The 21,773-nt window shown below is 51.3% G+C and overlaps 1 protein-coding gene across 30 annotated transcripts in view; it reads right to left on the reverse strand.

Annotated features, from left to right (window-relative positions):
- The window catches only part of Cacna1g (calcium voltage-gated channel subunit alpha1 G), a 65,437-nt gene that overhangs the window by 22,338 nt on the left and 21,326 nt on the right, over positions 1 to 21,773 (reverse strand). For 20 of the 30 annotated variants that reach the window (XM_028772292.1, XM_028772284.1, XM_028772311.1 and 17 more), the window contains exons 10-19: positions 12,746 to 12,897; positions 11,875 to 12,060; positions 11,673 to 11,787; positions 11,438 to 11,593; positions 8,413 to 8,481; positions 6,846 to 6,930; positions 6,570 to 6,766; positions 2,854 to 3,285; positions 1,873 to 1,973; positions 1,638 to 1,761 (exon numbers count right to left, since the gene is read on the reverse strand). In XM_028772292.1, the coding sequence (XP_028628125.1) occupies positions 1,638 to 1,761; positions 1,873 to 1,973; positions 2,854 to 3,285; positions 6,570 to 6,766; positions 6,846 to 6,930; positions 8,413 to 8,481; positions 11,438 to 11,593; positions 11,673 to 11,787; positions 11,875 to 12,060; positions 12,746 to 12,897 (1,617 nt within the window). The remainder of the gene's footprint in view (positions 1 to 1,637; positions 1,762 to 1,872; positions 1,974 to 2,853; positions 3,286 to 6,569; positions 6,767 to 6,845; positions 6,931 to 8,412; positions 8,482 to 11,437; positions 11,594 to 11,672; positions 11,788 to 11,874; positions 12,061 to 12,745; positions 12,898 to 21,773) is intronic. The other 10 variants (XM_028772306.1, XM_028772300.1, XM_028772298.1 and 7 more) reach the window with 1 other exon arrangement.

The raw sequence follows: 21,773 nt of genomic DNA on the forward strand, positions 1-21,773 counted from the left end.
AGAGAGAGAGAGAGAGAGAGAGAGAGAGAGAGAGAGAGAGAGAGAGAAAGATGGGAAGGAGGTCCATCCGTGGGCTGCCCCTCCCCAGCCCCCCACTCACAATGCCATCTCCGGCCTCACTTGGTAAATTTTGCCCTGGCCCTGAAGAGAAGAGCCTCTGCCAGGTGTTGCAGAGGGGATACTTTGCTGTCTGAGTCCCCGGTTCCTTGATTTTTTCCTTGAAACTGGAGCAGGATTTAACTTGAGCTCCATCCTGCCTGCCATTCTAGCTAGCTCACTTGCCTCCCTGCTGTGAGCCCCAGAAATGGTGCAGGAGGCAGGCTGAGGGACACAGGGACAGACTGTGCCACTTCAGGTGCCATATTTATGCTGAGTGTTGGTCACCCAGTGCCCCGAGACTTACAGGTTAAGGTCATTCCTGAGGGCTGAGGAAAGAGATCTTGAGGGGTGGCCAGCAGTATTGAACATGTGTGTGTGGGAAAGAGAACAGAGGGACATAGTGGGAGACAGAGAACCTGAGTGGGAAGGTGGAGAGACAATGTCAGGGTGTATGGGGGTGAACAACAGGTAGTCATAGGGGGTGCACCAGCCCAGGAAGGAAGTCCCCAGTGCTGTCTCTCACCTACCCACCAAGTCCTGGTAGGTAGGCCCTCCAATTGTTACTTTCTCAATGTCTCCTAGTCTGTCTGGAGACACCCTAATGGAAAACGGAAGCTCCAGCGGCTCTGAAATCCAAATAATGATGGGGGAAGCAAAAAAGGGAGGGGACCTCTGATCACCTTCAAGCAATTGGTACAGAGTACCAAGAGGGGAAACAGGGCCATACCTGCTGCCATCCTTCTAGAATCTGAACTGTTATCAGTGGGAGAGCTCTGATGTCAGGCTGAGAGAGGCAGTACTTAGAACTAGTTGGGTCCATCCAAAGAACTGAGGTCCTGGGGAATCTAATAGTAAATAATAATATCTAATCCTAAAAGCTTTGGCCTATGCTGTTCTCATACTGAAAGATTCATAGTCAAGCAGAAGTGACCAACATACCTCCTAACCTCCTAGCCCTCTCTAAAGCCTAGTTGTTTGTGACTTGGTAGGATCTCAAGGAGCAAAGAGCAGTTTTTCCACCCAGTTCTGCATTACCTTTGGTGTGTGCATGAGTGTATGTGCCTGTGTGCATGTGCGTGTGTGTGCGTGTGTGAGAGAGAGAGGTACCCTGGCAATGTACCAGTCACAGTGACACTGAGACTCCTGGCCAGACACAGGGAAAACAGAACTGTTCAATCTACACAGGATCAATCTTAGGTGTCACCTCATCTCAGCAAGGCTCAGAAGAATATATATGTAGCTAAGAGGGTAGTGAAGTATCCAGCTGGGATGTTATGTCAGTAGAAGGGAAACTGGGGCAGGAGAGGAAGGCATCTTCCAGAAGGCATCTTAGAGATGAGCCAAGACCAAGGGCTAGGGTCCAGGAGACCTAAAGGGAGCTCTGATTTGTCCCTTTGTCTTGTCTGTAATGTGTGACCTTGCACAGACTGGAGACAGTTTGAGCCTTCTCACCTCCTTTGCTTGACCTGAGTGCTAACCCAGGAGGAACCTGGCTCTCAGCAGAACTCAACAGAAGTGTTTATATTCTGGTGACTCACAGCGCTGTGGGGGTCAATTTTGGGGCGCTCCATGGCGATGGTGATACAGTTGAGGAAGATGATGACGAGGACCACATGGTCAAACATCTTGTGGGTAATGATCCGGTGACACAGGAGACGAAACCTGCCCCAGGGATAAAGGTAAAGGCTGGGAAGGAGAGGCTCCCGCAGACTACCCCTGTTCCCTTGCACTAGGAGCCCATTGCCAGCGTGCCCAGGTGACACCATAACAGACCTTGACTGAGGAGGGAAGATATAGGCAGACCAGGAATCTCGCTCTCGGCAACAGGCAGGGAGCCGGGCTCTGACCCAGGCTCGTATGCGTTCCCCTTTGCTCTATGAAAGGAACACTGCGGTGTTAGTGGGACCAGGGCCCGAGCCATCAAAGTCTGTCTCTTCCTGAGCAGCATCCTTCCCAAGCTCAGGACCAGCCCTCTGCCCTGTTCTTTTACCTTTAAAGTCACCTCTTGGCTCCCTACATACCAACCCCCCAGCATCTCCCCCTCCTTCATCTCCACCCTCCAGCCCTGCATCCCCAGCCTCTTGTCTCTATCCTCCTTTGTGTTCTTCCCATCCAGCCTCCAGCCCAGCTCCCTGCCTTTCTTCCCTTCTCTCCCTGCTGGGTTTGGAAACTGCATCAATAATCAAACATTGTACTTATCACAGCTGTCTGCTCAGATACACCTGGGCAGAACAGACAGGGACCCTGCTCATGTGCTAACCCTGCATCCTGTGTCCCTGTCCTTGTCTTCATCTTCAGGGCAAAGGAGGTGGTGGAGGAGGTGGGGGAGGAGTAAGTGGCTGAGGACATGCTGTAAGTCAAAGCTGGTGATGAGGTTCAGATGAGAAAGGGGGACAGGACGGGAGGGGAGACATCATTTTAGAAAGATGAGTGATGGGTCTTCCTGAGTCACAGGGGGAGGGCCATGAAAGATTCATACACATCTGCCTGAAACCATTCATATCCACCAAGGACAGCGGAGCACAGCCCAGGACACAAGCACCAGGGCTCGAGGCTCTGCAGGGTGGCAGAGAGAGAGAGAGAGAGAGAGAGAGAGAGAGAGAGAGAGAGAGAGAGAGAGAGGGAGAGAGAGCTCACAGGACAGATTACAAGATGGACATCCCTTGAGACAACTCCCTTATACTGCTGCCTGACCAAGGCTGCCCTCTCTGGAGATCTGGGGTGAGGGGTCACAGGGCCCCACTGGAATCTTACCAGGTTGCCTTCATCATCGCCATCGTCCCCATCCAGTGGGGGGTCATCAGTCCCCTGGGTGCGGGCCAAACGCCCTGAATTTGACTTGCCATTACAGTCTTGGTGTTCAGAGGCAGAGCTCCGGCCACTGGCTGTGCGGTGCAGCCCGGGCACCTGCAGGGTGTCAGGCAGGTCAAAGGAACTCTTGGCCTCACGTTCCAAGGAACCCCTGTGGCGATGATCACTGCCTGCTGGGCTGGCCCGGTCCTCTTCTGAACTTTCCTCCTCATCCTGGCTCTCTTGACCCTCTCCAGACAGCAGGGACCTCCGCTCCCCGCTCGGGCTCCTACGCTTTAGGCTGGGGGCCCGGCCCAGGCTGTTCCGGCTGGAGCGCCTGCTGGTCCAGCTGCTTGCTGCACTCCAGGGACTGTGTGGGGAACTGCGGGCACTTGGCTGCAGGGTGAGCAGAGGAGAAATGATCTCAGCAGAGGCTGCAAAGATCTTCATTTCTCATGTTGTACCCCTATCCTAAGAGCCTCCCTAGAATGGACATTGGGAGAAGAGATGTTAATTGGAGGTGTCTGGAATCCAGTGCCTCAGTTCAGATCTGGCTTCAGCCTACTGAACTGTGTGGCCAAAGGCCAGTTACTAAACCTCTCTGAGTCTCCATTTTCTCATCTCTAAAGCAGATTCAGCAATACCACCTGTTCTTCATTTAGCTGGTGAGATGAGTCTTGTCATCACTTACAGGCAATATAAAATAACGACATGAAAGAATTCAACTTAATAGGAAGAAAGCCAGTGGTTCTCAACCTGTGGGTTTCGACCCTTTTAGGGGTTGAATGACTCTTTCACAGGGGTCACCTGAAGTCATAGGAAAACACAGATATTTACATTATGACTCATGACAGTAGTAGGAGTATGCTTATGAAGTATCAACGAGAATAATTTTACGTGTGGGGGTCACCCCAACATGAGCTGAATTAAAGGGCTGCAGCGTTAGGAAGGCTGAGACCCGCTGAAGAAAGCAACCCAATTGAGAGCGGGGGTGTGATGGTGTCAGCCTGTGATCCCAGCGCTTTGGAGGGAAGCAGAAGCAGGAAGGGCAGGAGTGCAAGATCATCCTTGGCTACATACCAAGCTCGATGCCAGCCTGAGCCTGAGACTCTGCCTCAAACACAAAACAACAAAAGCAAACGGAACACTAGTAGACATATCTCAGAAGAAGAGAAAACCCGCAAGCAAATACATGTACGTGGGGAATGTCCAGTATTGCTAATCATCAGGGAAGGACTAACAGTTTATTTTTCACTTGTGTGTGTGTGTGTGTGTTTGTGTGTGTGTGTGTGTGTGATAGTACACCTCAGGTGTTGAACCTTGGTTTCCACCACATCTTGAGATAGGATCGTTCATTCTTTGTCACTGTGTACCCAGCTAGCCTATGAATGTCCACGATTCTCCTGCCTCTGCCTTCCATCTCACCAAAGGAGCCCTGGGATATTACAGACAAATGCTCTCATGCCCAGTTGTATGCGTGTCATGGGTTCAAATTCAGGTCCTCGTATTTGTGTGGCAAGCGCTTTGCCTATGAACCATCTCCAAACTCCCGAAATACAACTTAAACAGTAAGTACCTCACACCTGTTGGAATAACTATTGTCACAGTCAACGTGGAGAGAAGGGAACATGTGCACACTGTTGGCGTGAATATAAATTAGTACGGCTACCATGGAAAACTATACGGAGGATCGTCAGAAAAATGTAAAAATAGAATGACCGTCTAATCCAGCAACTCTACTACTAGGTATACACAGACAAGGCTTGAAATCAGTATGCAAAAGAAACAGATGTACTCTCACGCTCATTGCATTGCTGTGCACAATAGCAAAGTATCCAGCAACCAAACAGACTTTAAAAATGGGGTTACACAGATGGCTCAGTGGTTAAGCGCATGCAATACTCTTTTAAAGAACCCTAGCTCAGTTCTCAGCTTCTGCATAGGGTGGCTCACAACTGCCCATAACTCTGGTTCCAGGGGGATATTACATGTTCTTCTGAACTCTTAAGGGCACTGTTCTCTCTCTCTTTCTCTCTCTCTCTCTCTCTCTGTCTCTCTGTCTCTCTCTCTCTTGCTTGCTCTCTCTCTCAGTCTATGTCTCTCTGCTTCTCTCACTGTCTCTCTCACACATGTCTGCACACACATGCACGCAGATATTTATAAGTAAAAATAGAAATAAAATATGTTTTTAAGAAATAGAGCACATGGAACATACACAGCATTCAGCCTTTAAAAGGAGGAAAGCTAGGAGATGCCTCAGTTGTGAACTCCCTGCCACACAGGTATGAGGGCCTGGTTTTGGACATACCCAGCACCCATGTACAAAAGCCAGGTATGACTGTGCATACCTGTAACTCTAGCACTTAGGTCAGAAGTGGAGACGAACATATCCCCCAAGCTTGCTGACAAGCCAGTCTAGACCATCAGTAAGCCCCAATTTCAGCCAGAGATCCTGTCTCCAAAGATAAGGCGATGAACAATAGAGAAAGGCAATCAACACGGACCTCTGGCCTATACACACACGCACACACACACACACACACGCGAACACTTAAATAAAAATAGTAAAAAATGGAAAAAAAGAAATCCTGTCACTGCCATCAACATGAGTGGCCTCGAACTCACAGATCCACCTACGTCTGCCTCCATGAATGCTGGGATTAAAGGTGTGCACCACCATCACCCCACCTAATGTGTTTTCTTTAATTTGCAAACAGAGTAGACTTTAAATGTTATGACATAAAAAGGATGTGAGGTGCTGTACGTGTTAATTAGCTTAATAACATCATTCCATATTTGCATGCATCAAATACCACATTTTACTACATAAATGTACACAATAATCTGTCCACTAAAATCAAAGCCTTAGCTGGCCAATATGGTGGTGGACCACTTTAATCCTAGCACCCTGAAGGCAGAGGCAGGTCCAGCCCTGTGACTTCAAGGTCAACCTGGTCTACATAGTGAGTTCCAGACAGCCAGAGCTGTCATCATGAGACTCTTTTGTCTCAGAAAACCAAAATAAATACATCCTTGGCTCAGGGATGGTGTCCATCTCTTATCCCAGTACTCTGGGGGACTAAGGCAGGAGGGTCATGTGTTCAAAACCAGCATAGCCCATGCTATGTAGTGAGACTCTTTCAAAATGTTAAATAAAATAGTGACACATTCAAGATAAAGATTAGAAAGAAACAGTAAGAAAAAGGACAGTGCAAGCACAGGCTGGCCCCAGCCTCCCACGGGAGAAGCTGGCTCTGTCGGCTCTGCTGTCCATTTCAGTCATCTGAGACTGAGGTCCTCATTTCTAAAATGGACGCAATGACGGCTCCTCTAGCACAGTAGTGGGGCAGTAAAGACCAGTTACATTTGAATGTAGCATGGCACCAGGAGCTAAAGTAGGGTCTGATTACATATAAAGGAGAAATGTGTACCCCACCAGTGCTCTACAGAAGAGATCCAGAAAGGCTAAATCCTGCCCAAGGTCACAAGAGAACAGTAGAGGCTGGTTTAGATTTTTCTTTTTTTTAACCTCCCAGGCTAAGAGTTCCCGTCACATATCTGTTTCACCAGCACTGACCATGTCCCAGGGCTGTCTCCTTGGATCTGCCTGCCTTCAGCCCCTCATCCTGCTGTCCTGCTAATCTCCCACAATGCCCCCGTCCCTGAATGCATTCCCTTACCGGTGATTTCATCTCGTGATGGGCAGCTCCAGGCTCAGCAGACCCACTGCTACTGGTTCGACGAGAGCCAGAGCCCAATGCTTCCCCCACACCTGTGCTGGAGCTCTTGGGCAGTGACATCGGTGTAGCAGCTGTGTGGATGATGAGAGGTGGCAAAAGGCTCTTTCGTAGTTCCGCGTGCTCTCCCAAGGCCACCACTGCAAGGGAAGAGGGGATTCTGAGTCCATCCGGGATGGTCCGAAGGCCAGAGGCTGCACCCTCAGGACTAGTACTCACGGGCCAAGCGCTTCTTCCTGTCCCCATCACCATCCATGCTGGGCGAAAAGAAATCAGGCTCTGACTCGGACTTGGTGGCATCTCCCTAGGGTCAGGGAACAGTGGGCCATTAGGACCCTGGCCAGGTAGGTGTCATCAGCATGGACCGAGGTCTCCCTCTCTTCACATGAACACACCACACACAGACCACAAGAACCAGCAACCACGACATGAGGCATGCATGGGGACAAGCCAGACCACCCAGGCTGGGGGCCTGGGGCTTCCCATGGCTGACACCTCTACCTCCCACCAGCCAAACCTTAGGAGAGGCCATGGAGAACCCAAGCCCACAGCACAAGCAGCCTGGCTGGACTGGCACCAAGACTAGCTCAGGGACGAAGGCTGGAGGGGTTGAAAACCAGGGTGAGGTGACCACTACAGCCTCAATTCCAAAAGCCTACTCAAGGCCCTTTCCTTTCTCTTCAGGTTGTCCCTCCCTGAACCTCAAACCTATGGATCAGTGAAGAAAACAGGAAGACTCAAGCCAGAGTAACTTAGCCCAAAGATGCCACTTCGGTCCCTTGACCTCTGGCCTCTGACCTCCACCTTCCCAAACCCCAGCTCCTTCCTGGCCCCATTTCTACTTCTCTCTCTTGTCTCTGGACAGATTTTTTTTTCCCTCCTTCTTAGCAGGTCAGTAGGTTTCCCAGTAATTATACACTTCTCCTTAAGAAGTTATTAAAAAAATACTTGATTGCTACTTTTGATAAGGGCATAAATATTGGATAATTGGCATCTCAGGGGATCACTTTCATTAACTCAGTTTACATCCCTAACGAGGTCTTTAATTATCAAATGGGATCTCCAGGGGACCTGCTAGGGATGCACAGCACTACGGGGTCCCGTGGGAAGCCTGGATTCGCCCCAAATTCTAGTGTCAGTGCAGGAAACATCAGAGAACAGGTTTGGCATGAGGGGCCAAAAGAGGCGACATGCTCTGAGATGGCTGGTGGGATTTAATTCCAGGACTGGTGGTCAGACGCTCAGAAGTACATTTAAAATTTGGTTACATTACGGCAAGAGCTATACCCCATCCCTACATCTTCCAAGGACTTATACTGAGCTGCGTTGTCTGTGGGGTCTCCAGTGGGGGCTCAGGGCAAGGAGCAGAGGGCAAAAGAGTAAAGGGAGCATGTTCTATGACCACAGGTCTTAACTCCACTGTGGCTGGATGTTTCAGACTCCTCCTTCGGGACACGGAGGCAGGCAGGCACGCATGCGGTGCCCACATACATGTGCACATAGAGGATTCTAAGTCCCTTCCTTCTCTGGCCCATCCACAGGCCTGGCAGAGATGGGAATGTGCCCTCTGTGGCATGACATGGGCAGAGGCAAAGAAGCTCCTCCCTTCCGTGTCCTTAAGGGGGGGAAGGGACTTAAAATCAAAGCAAACCCCACAACACCAATGACCACCACAGTGACCACAGGCTGCACAACATCTGAGCATGAACAGGAACACAGAGACACAGGGGCAGAGTGGAGGGGGCACTGGGCACAGGGGCATGCCGACTCGTGATCGCATACCTACCCCCTGGGAGTTGACAGGCAGCTGAATACAGCTTAACTGTCCACTCGTATCTTCCCGTTTGCCGATTTCCTACAGGGAGAGGGGGAGGCAGGGGAGGGCTGCTCTTCACAGGCTCTCACGCCTTCAAAGATCAGCAATGTCCCGAGAAGACGAAGAAAAGGAAATGAGAGACACGGGGTAGGGAGAGCGGGACAGGACAGCCTTCCAGAATTCAGCCTCGGGCCCCCAGGCCCAAATGAATCCGAAGGGTGAAGGCAAAGGCCACAAAGATGAGACCAGGTCAGGGAGGATCGAGTCCTCCAGTAGTCCTTGTAAGAGTGGTCACTGTGCTTTTCTATGGAACTACGACTCACAACCGTGGCCTTGACTGTGCCAGGCAAGTGTCCTACCATTACATCCATAGCTCTTGCCTTTTTTGAGACAGGGTCTCCCTACATGGCTCAGACTGGAATGGAACTCATGCTCCTCTTGCCTCTGTCCTCTAAGCACTGGGATTATAGGTGTGTGCCACCATGCCCATCCTGAAACTGCTTATGAACATAACCCACTTCCCTGCAGGGTGGGAGATGGCACCATTACAAGCATCTTCCAGGGCAGGTACCTGAGGTCAGAGAAATTAATGCAAATGCTCCACACTGTGCAGAGTCAGAGACAGTGGGCTGTGCCCTGCATCTCCAGCTGAGAACATAGCCCCCCTCTCCCTGTTCTGTGGCGTTTGCGTGGGAATGGGCAGCGAGGGTAAGGAATGGTAGAGAGGGTAGCAAGGAGAAGCGGATCGGGTGTTTCTCGATGAGGAAAAAGTCAGGCTTCCTCATCAATTCTAATCCTCTCAGCCCAAGTCCTTTCGAGTGGATGCATATGCCCAGAGTGGGGTGCGACGTGACAAGCAACAGTGGGACAGCGGCCATGATGTTGTTTAGTATCAGTTAATGGCTACACACAGGGCCCGCTGCTTGCTCATCTAATTAAGTGCGTGGATGACAAATATACAGGAATTCAGGGCACTACCCCCTGGGATTCAGGAAATCAGCAGCCAAGCAGGGTCTGCCCTCAAGCTACCCCCTACCCACTCTTGGTAGGAGGTTGAGGCCAGCAGGAGAGCTATCCCTTGAGGTCTCCTGTTGAGGGTCCCCAAAACGGGGCAGCTACTTCTTCCACTGAGGTGGGTTGTCTTATTCATAGAAACAAAACAGTATTTCAGGCCATCACAACACCAAAACCAGACCTTGGGACCTTACTGAAACCCCAGGAATGATAAGAACAGGTGGCTTATGAGATCCCACACAGGACAGTGGGGAAGCTGGCCCAGCCCCTCAGGGCCACAGCTTCAGCCCACCCCATGGAGGAGGATTAACCTTAAAATTCTTTCTCTATTACACGCCATACCTAAAGCAATCCAGCCCTTGAAGACGCCAGGCCCTAGGTGACACTCTCCAGCAAGGACATTTACTTATACTATAAAGGGTTAGGAAGGGAACTCCTGTGAGGCCCTTGTCAATCCTTCCCATGCTGGCAAAGCTCTCAGGCCCCCAGCAGGGCCAGGGTGACCAGGCCAGACATAAGGGCCTGGCAGCTCTGTTCCCACACTCAGGCATTGCTGCTGCCTAGCAACCAGGATAGCTCAGTGGCACTCAATTTAACAAGGTGTTTGTGAAAGCTGGTTAGTGGGGAAGGGGCTATCTATACTGGACACTGCTAGGTCTGCCATGGTAGCTAGATAAGGGAATTTGGTCCAGGATATTTCCACTACCGTCAGGAACTTATTTATTATTTACTTTTGCCTGAGAGTAAACTCAGCCATCACAAATTGCCTTTGGAAGGGGCTGAAGAGATCCATGCTGGCTCAACTCTTCACTCCAGCAGGCAGCTAGCAACTAAGTGTCAATCATGAGGCTCTTGGGAAAATCCCTGTGGTACCTCTTAACTCCTCAGGTCCAAGGGAAACCTCAAAAAAGTGTCCTATTGCGAGGTGAGTGCCAATAAGCCTCTGCCATTGAGAGAGACCCACCCATCCCTAAAGCCTCCCCCAAGCAAGCACACTTCAGGCTGCCCTTGCCACCACCCAGCAGGGAGGAAATGTGATAATGGACAACTACACAATTAAAATGGAAGCTGAGAAAGGCCAGTGTGGGGCAGATTCTTCTTTAGCCACTAGTGCCCAACACCCACCCCCCTCAGCCCAACCGGGCCCAGGGGGAACAGCCCTCCCTTGCAAGGCTGGGAAAGAGTCGGAAAATAGATTTTTGTTTTTCCACCGTGTGCTGGGTATTTATAGACAGGGCCGCAGCGGGAGTTTCCATCCGGGTCACCCAGCGAGAACTGAACCAAGAGCTTCTCTGGGCCCAACCTGGTGCATTTCTAGGTTGGGTCAACCTGCCCTGTTTGAGGTGCTGGGATGATGGAAGCTTGGGTAGGAAGGCAGGCAGAGCTGAAGGAGAAGGAGGTGGGATTTGGGGACAGAGAGTGTGCCCTGGCACAGCCGGGGCAGGATCAGTGTGCATCAATATAAATTGATGACGCTGCCTGTGACGGAGGTGACGGAGTCTGGGCTGGAAATAGGACGCTCATCTCTGCCATGCTTGCAGCTAATTGGGCTCATTTCTCACCCTGGGCAGCTCAGCCCTGCCTGGGGCCCTGGTGGCATCTTCATCAGCTCAGCCTGCTCTCAGATGACTTGCACACACACCTCCCACATCCCTCAGCCCAGATGGGTCCTCCCCAGATGTCCCATAAAAACCCATGCTCTAGGGTCCAGCTACATAGGTCCCCAAATTTGGCTTGATTTTCTGGGAAAGGGCCTAGCTGACTGAAAGAGCATCTTATAAGCTGCCAACGTATGACCCACACAGCTTTCTCAGCCCTGATGACGGGTTTCATGAGGCCGAGTATCCCCCAACCCCAGGCCCACCCTGGCTTCATCCAATGGTTACTGCCTGCAAGATCTTTCAGGCCTCATAGTCAGTAGTGGAGGGAAGAAGAGGCAGGCATCCCTCAGCAGGGTGAGATAGACAGGGCAGGGAGTTACCTCTGCCTGGAAGCCCTCCACAAGAATGGCGACAAGCAAGTTAAAGAGCACGTAGTTGCCAAAGGTCATGAGGGCAATGAAGTAAAGAGCAGCCCAAGATGATGTGGAGGCCATGCCGTTGTAGAGGACTTTATTCCAGTCTTCCTGAGTCAGAATCTGCGGGCAGGGGACAGGAGTCAGGACTTGACTGGACACCCAACCTCCCCGACTCACCCCTGCCCTGTGACCCTCAAACCTGAAAGACAGTGACGATGGCCCAGAGCAGGGAGTCAAAATTCTTCCGGTCTGGCAATGTGTCCCCATCCCGTTCAGATGCAAACTTGCAACCAAAGAGATGCATGCCCAGGATGCTGGAGACACAGGGAGGCCCAGACAGGGTCAGCGTCCTATGATCCTGCCCCTAGCCCCTCCCCACTTGTGGCCAGCCGTGTGCTCACCTGAAGATGAAGATGAAGAGCATGAGCAGCATGCAGAAGGTGGCCACGTTGTCCATGGTCTTCATGAGCACCACAAGCTGCCGCTGCAGTGCCGGCAGGAAGCGAACTAGCTTCAGCACCCGCATCAGGCGGAAGGTCCGCAGCACTGACAGGCCACCTCCCTGCTGGCCCACAATCTCCCACACGCTGTGGGAAGCAGGCAGCCTGAGTCCCTGCACCCGTTATCCCTGACTTCCCTTTCTGAGGACCCATTGGCGACATCTGAGACCCAGCTGCCCAGCTCAGCTCGGAGAAGGGTCATGCACAGCCCTTCCTGGCTTCAAAGGGGCTGAAGATCCAGGTGACAGACAGCTCCAGTTCGTTTGACCCTTCCCTCCCAGCCAGAGATCATCACATCCTGGCAGCAGGCAGCCCTCTCCCTAAATCCTGCCATCGGTAGAGCACCAAGTTATGGAATATTTGCTTTGTTCTCGTCTAATGAAATCTAAAGCCAATTCCAGAAACCAATAAAGGAGTTCTGGCTCTGGGCCGGGGTGGGGTGGGGGATGGAATTCTTTCCAGGTCTTGGAAACCCTAAAGTAAGTTGCTGGGCGGGCGTCTGAGTTGGTTTCCAAGCACTTTGCAAGAGAGGAAGCTGTCTGTACCTCTTCCCCCACTTGAGAGCCAGCTCTCCGATCCTCCTCCACCCCAGGCCTGGGTGGGGTTGAGGACAAGAGGTAGATGCAGGGAAAGCAGATGGAAAAGGGGGCCCAGGCTCTAGGAGAGCAAGGTGAGGCCCAGCGAGAAGAAGAAGGGATGGAGGCCATGTCTCTCACTCAAAGCCGTCCCTGCCGGCACTCTTTCAGACAGAAGCAGAAAGGGGCAGTCATACCTGATGACCACAATGACGCCATCAAAGATGTTGTAGGGATTCTTAATGTAGCCAAAGGGACCGTATACGAGGAGCTTCAGCAGCATCTCCAAGGCGAAGAGGCTGGTGAAGACGATGTTGCTGATTTCCAGGGCGTTGGTGAGCTCCTCGGGCTGGAGGGCAGCAGGGTATGTAGCAGCAGACTCACCCCCCAAGCCCCACATCCCAGTCATCCTGAACACGGGGCCCCAGGGAGAGGAGGTGCAGAAATGGCAACCTTAAGGAGTATCTAGGAAAAAAGGCACTCAAAGACAGCCATCCTGGAAAAGGGACACACACACGGACCCCACAGGCCTCCTCATTCCCAAGGCTGGATCTCAGGTCCTGAGACTACAGATGTCTTTAGGGGCTGCGGTATACGTTCTGCTGTTTCTTCTGGGAGGTCTAAGACTTTTCAGTCCCTATACTGAGGCCCAGGTTACCAACGTAATGCTAGATGACGTCAGAGGGCTATGGCCAAGGCTTTACATGCAAACCCAGCCCTGTAGCTCCACATAGGCATACAGACACCACAGCTACTCCTGACAGCTACTCCATGCACCTGACAGCTACTCCATGCACCTGAAAGCCTGCTTCAAATGTCAAAGGCTATGTTTGTTTCCTCCCAGACATGTTGCAAATGTGCACTCTCCTGGGCACATATGTGTTAGTAAGCAGGATGACTCCCACAATGAGTATGCATCTGCGGCTTGTGCCTGATGGTATCTGGACTAATCCTCAGCCTCATCCTGTGACCTTCAGGAAGATTCCCAACTTCTCTGGCCAACTGTAAAGCACCGGAGGTAATTCCTTTTATGTTCCTACTCAAGGTCTGGGATGGGATCAGGGATGCATCCTAGCGAGGCCCTCGGAACAGCAGATGACAAAAGCCATCTCATCTGTTTGTTCCAGCTCAGTAGTCTCCTCCTTCCAGTACAAAGTGCCTGCTGTATGCCTAGCAATGTACCAAGCATTGAAAGAGCTGTAAAAACTCGCCTCCCAGGAGCCCTGTGTCTAGCTAGAAACAAGTTGTATACTCACTAAACAGCTGAATAACCACAAGGGACCTTAGAACCTGCCTTGGTGCCAAAATAAATGATCCAGACAGAAAATGTGGAAGTTCAGGACAAGAAGATGGGGAGGCGGGGGGATGCCGAGAAAGGCTTGAGAGAGAGAGCACTTGTAATGAACTCTGAAGGGTGAGTGGGTCTCCTAGGAGAGCCCTGGGGAGGGAGCGATGGGTAAGAAAGAGGAGCTATCATTCTGACTGGGGGAGGAGGGAGATGCGTGGCCTGGCTGAGGGCTGGAGGCCAGGTAGGGATGTGATTAGCTCAATGGAGTCACTGCCCACCTGACAGGTGAGCTACAACCTGAAAACCCAAGGTGCGTATAGTAGCTGCCAAAGAGGCTGAGTTAAAAGAAACAGCCACACGAGGCCCTTGTTCCATCAGACAGACACCTCCTCCTGTTTACCCAGATGACTCGTCTGGCTGTCCAAGCATGGAGCCAGGTCCTGGGAGCAACCAAATGTATCTTAATGGCCCTGATCTGTGTGACCAGGCGGGGGTGGCATGAGGAGTGAGAGGTTAGGGAGCTGGAATGAAAGGGCCTCTCACTAGTGGGCTGGAACATTGAGTGGGTGGGTGGGAGAATCAGTAGATACACTCTCACCTCATGATGGGGTTCTTCCTAAAGACAGGTCTGAGAGCCAGCTAAGCAGCTACTGGGGGAATTCTTTCGGCACTCCATCGCGCTGGCAGATCTTAAGTAAGTATCTTATACACAAGCTCCGAGTGGAGGCACAAGAGGACGCTACTACCAGATCTAGTTAATAGGGCCACGCCGAGACAAGACCTTTAGCCCCTCCAGTATTGGCACAGTGCAGAAGGCAGAGAAGGGGCCGTTGTAACTGCAGATAAAGCCCAGGGCTCAGACTTCCTCTGACCCTACTCTGTACTTCAAACTCCAGTTACCAAGGAGCCATTGTCAGTGAGCCTGCCCCACTTACACAGCAGCCTTACCCAGCCTTCCACCCTGGGCTCTGATCACACGGTTACCGTGCCTCACAGGTCGCTGGCTCTTGGTAGGCTTCTCCTGACATTCACCTAAAAACCTTTCCTCTGCCTATGCTACAGGGGAGCAGTAAAAGCTAAGAGACAGTAGGATTGTACTCTAAGGCAGAGGGCAGGAAGAACCAGAGAAGGAGCCCAATTTCACAGCACTATGGTTCCAATAACACTAAGCAATGAGGATTCAGATCAAGGCCACCGAGACAGTAAGGGACCCATGAATCCAGACATCTGATGGACTGAGCATGTGACACATCTCCTAAAGACTCATAGAAACTCGTGGATTTGTATGTAAACATAAGCCGACATGAAAGCAACATGAGGCACACATACAATGGGTGCATTTTTACATCACAGCAAGTATTGAGTATCTCCCTGAGTAGCAACGTGATGCCAGAGTGGACATTCTCGCTTGACCCATGTGATGGGTCATAGTCAAAACAAGTGTACTAGCTAGGCATGGTGGTATACTCCTTCAACTCCAGCAGAGGCAGAGAGGCAGAGAGGCAGAGAGACAGAGAGACAGAGAGACAGAGAGGGAGAGAGACAGAGAGGCAGAGAGACAGAGAGGCAGAGAGGTAGAGAGACAGAGCGGCAGAGAGGCAGAGAGGCAGAGAGGCAGAGAGACAGAGAGGCAGAGAGACAGAGAGGCAGAGAGACAGAGAGGCAGAGAGACAGAGAGGCAGAGAGACAGAGAGGCAGAGAGGCAGAGAGAGAGGCAGAGAGAGGCAGAGACAGAGGCAGGTAGATTCAAGGCTAGCCTGGTCTACATAGTCTTGTTTCAGGTTATCCAGGGCTACATAATAAGCCTCTGTTACAAAAACAAAACCACAAATTGAGACAAAACCAAAGCACAAGTATACTAAACACATTACATAATTTCTAAACCAGGCAGTGTGTGTAAGGAGTATGTATGAACCATCAATGAACTCAGACACAGACCCCTGCCTAAAGTATCTTATTATAGACATAGAAAGACTTCCAAATCTAAAACAGTTCTGGTCTCAAACATTTTAAGTGAATATAAGACAATTCAATCTGTACTTCAAAAAAAAAAGATAATTCAATTTATACTACAAAAAAATCTAAGTGTACAAACCTTTTTGCAAGCAGAGTAGCTTTCAAGAGCTCTTTTGAGAATTAACAAATAAAATGCGGGGAGGTCTCCCTATGTAGCCCAGGTTGGCCTTGAACTGACAAACCTCCAGCCTCAATCTCCTGAGTGCTGGGCCACAGCATGCCCTACCAGCACCACATCATTGATATAGGTTTGTTCTAACAGTGGTCCCTAACAGAACAGCTACTGTGTGTGCACAGGTTTCATTCAGCTGGAAGTTATCCTCAGAGTGCTAGGCAATCTGCATAGGCAATAGGTTAGGGGCACATACAAATGTAGCTTATCAGTACATAGTGAAGGGCCCAGGGAGAAGGCAGGTGCAGGGGACCTCTGGAGGGCTGTACCGTTGATCTCACCAGAGGGAGAGGCAGAAAAAAGCTGAAGATCCCACCCCACTCTGCTCAGCCACTTTGGAGAAGCTAAGGAGCCTGGTGTAGATAGATTGTTAACTAGGCATGTTGTCTCGGTCTTGCTATTGTCCTGCATACATATAAGGACTAGCTAGCTAGGCCTCTGTTTCTTCCAGAACAAAATATTCCATCCCCCGGTGATCCATGGAAGAAGAGGAGGAGGTGGAGGAGGAGGAAGAGAAGGAGGAAGAGGAGGAGAAAGAAGAAAAGAAGAAGTAGAAGAAGGAGGAGGAAGAGGAAGAAGAAGAAGAGGAGGAGGAGGAAGAGGAGGAGGAAGAGGAGGAAGAGGAGGAAGAGGAGGAAGAGGAGGAAGAGGAGGAAGAGGAGGAAGAGGAAGAGGAAGAGGAAGAGGAAGAGGAAGAGGAAGAGGAAGAAAGCCAGAAAGTTGAAAGCCAGGTCTGTCCAAGTTACTAAATCAGAGGCTGGGAATGTTTTGCCAACACAAGACAACACAGGGACATAATCTTAGTAACAAGGTTGCCCCAGGAACTGCAGCTGCAGTTCTGACCACTCCAAAGGGTAGAGGTGGAGACATGTTCTACTATAACCCAGCACTGTGCCAGTGGACTAAGGACCTCCTAGAGTTCATTTGTTCTCTACTCAAAACCTCTCTACCCAACCCTTATTCAACCAAACAAGGGATGGAGGGACAGGAGATGACCCGGAGAAACTGAAGCTTGGAGACATGTGGAAACTTGACGGAGGATGCATGGCTTCTTTGGAGAAGGCTTTGAGCACACCTCTCATGATACCACTTCTGCTACACTCTGAGAGAAAGCCCACACAGAACACATACAGCCCCTGTGACAGGGTTCCAGATTCCAGATCCCCTGCCCATTGACTTCCTGGCTTCAAATTCCTTTTCTCAGGTCTCCGGCTAGGTCCTCACTGCCATTCCTAGATGTCAGAGCCCGATAGATACATGTGTGAGAGGTGCCAGGCAGCCCGAGCCTCTGCCTCTGGGCCCAGGCCTCTGCTCTGTGCTGACGTTAGCTGTAGTCCTTCCTTCCTCATCTCCCAGCCTGCCCTCCTCTTGGTCATCACTTTGTAGCTATAGCCCTAGGTCAGCTGCTTGCTACTATAGCATCTCCCTTGATTGTGCTTTAAAGTACCCTCAGTGGACAGAACACTCTTGATATAAAAGTGGATCTCAATCCGAAGACAGTTGGACTGCCAACTCTGGGTCTTTCTACCTATGGCACATCCTTGGGTACATCCCTCAGCAGCTTGGATCTCCTGGAATCTCTTGTGTCAGACAGAGAGCTACCACCTTGTGATGAGAAAACTCTACAGAATGAGTGAGTTCAGGCCCAGGCTCAGGTGGCCCTGTGGGTGCAGACGGCTCTCAAAACACGACAGGACAGACCATCTGCAAGCTACAGCTCAGCTGGAGAAAAAGCTAGGATCAACACGGAGCTCCAAGCCAACTTCAGTCAATGGGCCAATGCAGGCGGGGGCACTCGGGAAGAGTAGCCGTGGAAAACACCCCCATCTGCATGCAGCAGTAGCATAAGGGGCAGAGGAAGGAGTGTGTGTGTGTGTGTGTGTGTGTTTGGGTGGGTGTGGGGGATCATATTTAAGACCCAAAACCTAGTGAGTAAGATGATAAAAGATGAGACTGTGTGGCCCCCAGGGAGAGTGGCCTCCAGCCACAACCCAAGCTGGACCAGCCTCGGCCCACAACACTGCCATTGATGCTTCTGAAGGCGGGGGAGGAGATGTGCAGGGCTGTGTACTAAGGAGATTAATCTGGCCGCAGTGGTGGCAGCATGCAGATGCCTTGGAAGACCAATTAAGAGGTACTGCAGCTGTCCCGGCAGGAGGCCTGAGAGCCGGTTCTGACAGACAGTGATGTGCTTTCCCAGGGAAAGGTGGAGAAGCCAGAGGAGGTGGAGAGCTAAGAGGAGGCTGGGTCAAGCCACTCCAGGCTTCCTGTATCCCATGCCCCATCTCCTCAGCACCTGGCAGCTCCCCGGGTCCTAAAGGATTCCGCTCACCAATCTGGACTCCTGAGCTAACCTCAACATTGAGTTGGTTGTTCCCAGCTCATGCTCCCAGGAGCTGGGCTCTAAGCAGGCTGTAGGGATGGAGGTGGGTGCCTGAGTTAGGAGAAGGCAAGTATTCTGGAGGGCATGAGAAGCCAGGGAGACAGTAGAGTGGCAAAGAATTCTCCAGCAATCTCGCAGGCCACACACAGATGATGGCTTTGTCCCTCCCTTCTCAGCCTCTCTGACAGCACCTCTCTGCACGGCTCACCCCGAGCACCCTCACTGTAGTCCCCCTGTGCCCCTTAACTATCGACGGAGCCAGCAGCTAGCTTTATCCTCTCCACCATCTCTCCAGCTACTAGAAGTTTCTCAAGTGAATACAAGCCAGGTCGGTCTAGCCTTGCCAGTTCTGGCTCAGCTTCAAGGCAGACATCTCAGGCCCCTGCCACTTAAAATTCTGGAGCTTCAAGCCTGGCATGCTGGCCCATGCCTGTAATCTCAGCACTTAGGAAGTAGGAGGATAAAAGACCTCAAGGTCATTGTCAGCTCAAGGTCATTGTCAGCCACAGCTACATTTTCAGTTCTCTGCCAGCCCAGGCTACAAGGTAACCCATCTTTTACCAAAAACGAAAGAAAGAAAAAAAGGTGGTGGGGGATGGGAGGGCTTGGAACGGAGGGTGCTTGCCGGTATGTGTGGAGCTGGGGTTTGATCCCCAGCACATAACACATGGCAATAGACACTTGTAACCTCAGTCTTCAAGAGGCTGAGGCAGGAGTATTGTCACAAAGAGGCCAACCTGGGCTATACAGTGAGTTTAGGCCAGCCTGGGCTACATAGTGAAATTCTCAACAAGAAGGAAAAAGGGATAGGAAGGGAAAAAAAGCAGGGAAGGAGGGAGGGGGAACTCAGTTGTGCTCCTCATCTTCCTGGCCAGCCTCTGGCCTGGAGCCCACGGTGGGCTATTGAAGGCCACTCTCATGCTATGGACTTTAGAAAACTCCTGCTGGTGAGGTCCCTGGTTTGGGTGAGTCCTAGTGTTCCTGCCTCTCTGTTGTATTCTGAATTGTTGAGTGAAGTGGTCAGAGTCATGAACAAGGCTGTGTTGACCAAACAGTTCATGCCTGCCAGGTGGCCCCAGGGCTGTGTCATGCCGGATCCACAGTTTTCTGTTCCCATGTGGATCGTCATTTCTGTCTCGAACTTGGCCACCCCTCGGTTCCTTTCTACCCTCAGCCTGAACCTTCATCTTCCTCCCTCTTTCACTCACACTAGGATCCCCGCCATCAGTGGGCCCCGTCACTTCTCATAAGTCTCTCACAAGTCCAGCTCTGCCCACATACAGGAGCTCTCTGCACATTCACCTACAAGCCCTGGCCCCACCTCTCAAGGATCTTTCTAGTCCTTCTGGTAGTCATTGCCTTGGCAGCACCCAGCCAGGGCGGGGCCCTTCTGCCCTGCACCTAGCTTCCTTGGCCCTAGGCAGCCATCTCTTGTCTCTCTAGGAGGCCCCTCTTTATCAGTCTCTTTCCCCTTAACCAACATATTATAGAATTCATTCTAGGCCCATGCCCTCCCCTTGCTGTGTTCCCTCCACCATCACCCCACTCCCCACTCCCGAGCTGTCACCTGAGTGTAGAGGACACTAACCAAGTGCCCTCCAACTCCCTGGCTCCTCATGCAGACAGCCAGTGCCTGCCTGATATCCCTCTCCGCATGGCCCACAGCCATCTCAAACTCAACACATCCAAAACAAACCCTTCACCTTCTCTTCGAACATGCTCCTTCCCCCTCTCCCACTCCACTGCGCCTGAAGACTCTGTCTTGGAACTTCAGAGTTATCTGGGAGTGACGCTTGCCTGTCATCCATTGCGACAGTCAGGTGCCAGGGCTAAAGACCCGGCCAGTAGCACTGCAGACCTGTCCACCGTTGTCCTCTTTCACCTATCGCTTTGGCATGAGGCTTCCTTGCCTGTCATCTGAGTGATAGAGAGAGCTCCCTTCTTCCTCCCCCACCAGGCCTGCACCTACTGGCAATTCAGGCTCCCTTAGAGTCCTTGTCACATCCCTGTGACTCCCCCTTGATCACCTTGTGCCTATATGCCACTCAGTACATCTTCAATCTAGGCCGGCTGGATGTCCCCTCAGCCTGGCCCTCTCTAACACTACCTTCCTCACCTGTTGTGGAGGTGCGAGCACTTCTCCTTTGTCCCTGGAGTTCAGCTCCTGGGATTGGGCATGAACTGACATTGAAACAGAACAATGACAGATACTGCCTGCATGTTCTGGCTCTGTCCCATCCTCTGACATTCCAGAATTCTCCCAGTGGGTTGTGCCCAAGATGTACACCCATGTGGAACTGGGAAGGCCTACAGCTAGGGAATCCCTGAAAAGACACAAGCTCCCCAAGCCTAGTAGCTCCAAAATGGTACCTCCTTACTTCCCTCATCCAAGACCCCCTGAAAATATGGGAGCAGATTAGCCATCAAAAAATTTTCATCCAATGTCTTGCTAGGCGGACAGCCACTGGCCCACTATCAGGAGACCAAAGGCCAGGCCCAGGTAGAAGGCATCCATGACGCTTTGCCCTCAAATACCACATTTGAAATAGCTATGTGGCATATCTGTGTCTGACGAGAGAGTGTTCCCAAGCTTTCAACAGAGCTGAAAAGGAGTAAGTGACCCCCTTCAAAAGTCCAGGCCACACCACACGTGGGCCCCACCTCCATCTCACCATCACTCCCCTTACTGTGAGCCAACCTCCATCACTTATAAATAGAAACCTTCTCTGGACATACATCTGCAGTGACAAGATGGGTCCAGACACTGGTGACAAGCAAGATTGTTCCTATCCTGTCCTCTCTTGGCCTAAAAGGCCAACTACCCCAGACTTTCTCTGTTCTTCTCAAACTTCTCCAGCCCTATATGCTGCCATTTTGACCCTTAAACAAGACATTAGCACCTGCCCTTACTGGGACGCATAACCAAGAAAGAACAATTAGTCTATGAATGACTCCAAGACCCTAACTCCTAGAGAAACCTCAGGTGGGACAACAGGGCACGGGGTCACTTCTTTTTAGAAAGATGAGAGTGGCCCCCAGTTACATCTTCTCTAGGCCCTGCTCCGCCTAGAAGCATGGGGTCATCCTTGCTGTCCTGTCTCCTATTAGCTCCCTGTTATGCAGTCTGAAGATTCAGCAACCTGTGGGCTCTCCCCCCCTTCCCAGCCCCTTTCTCTGTCTTCAGGAACAAAAAGAAAGGATGGAGCAACCCCTCCTGTCTTTTTCACTTTTACTCCATCATGACATCATGACTTCCAGGAAGCTTTTGATGAAACAGAAAGCTGATTTAAAAAAAAAAAATCTTTGCTAAGAACTTATCAACATAAGGCAAACTCCTTCCCATGCCTCTCAGGGTCTGGCCTGAGG

The sequence above is a fragment of the Grammomys surdaster genome, unplaced genomic scaffold, assembly GCF_004785775.1.
Source record: "Grammomys surdaster isolate TR1022 unplaced genomic scaffold, NIH_TR_1.0 213, whole genome shotgun sequence".
NCBI lineage: Eukaryota > Metazoa > Chordata > Mammalia > Rodentia > Muridae > Grammomys > Grammomys surdaster.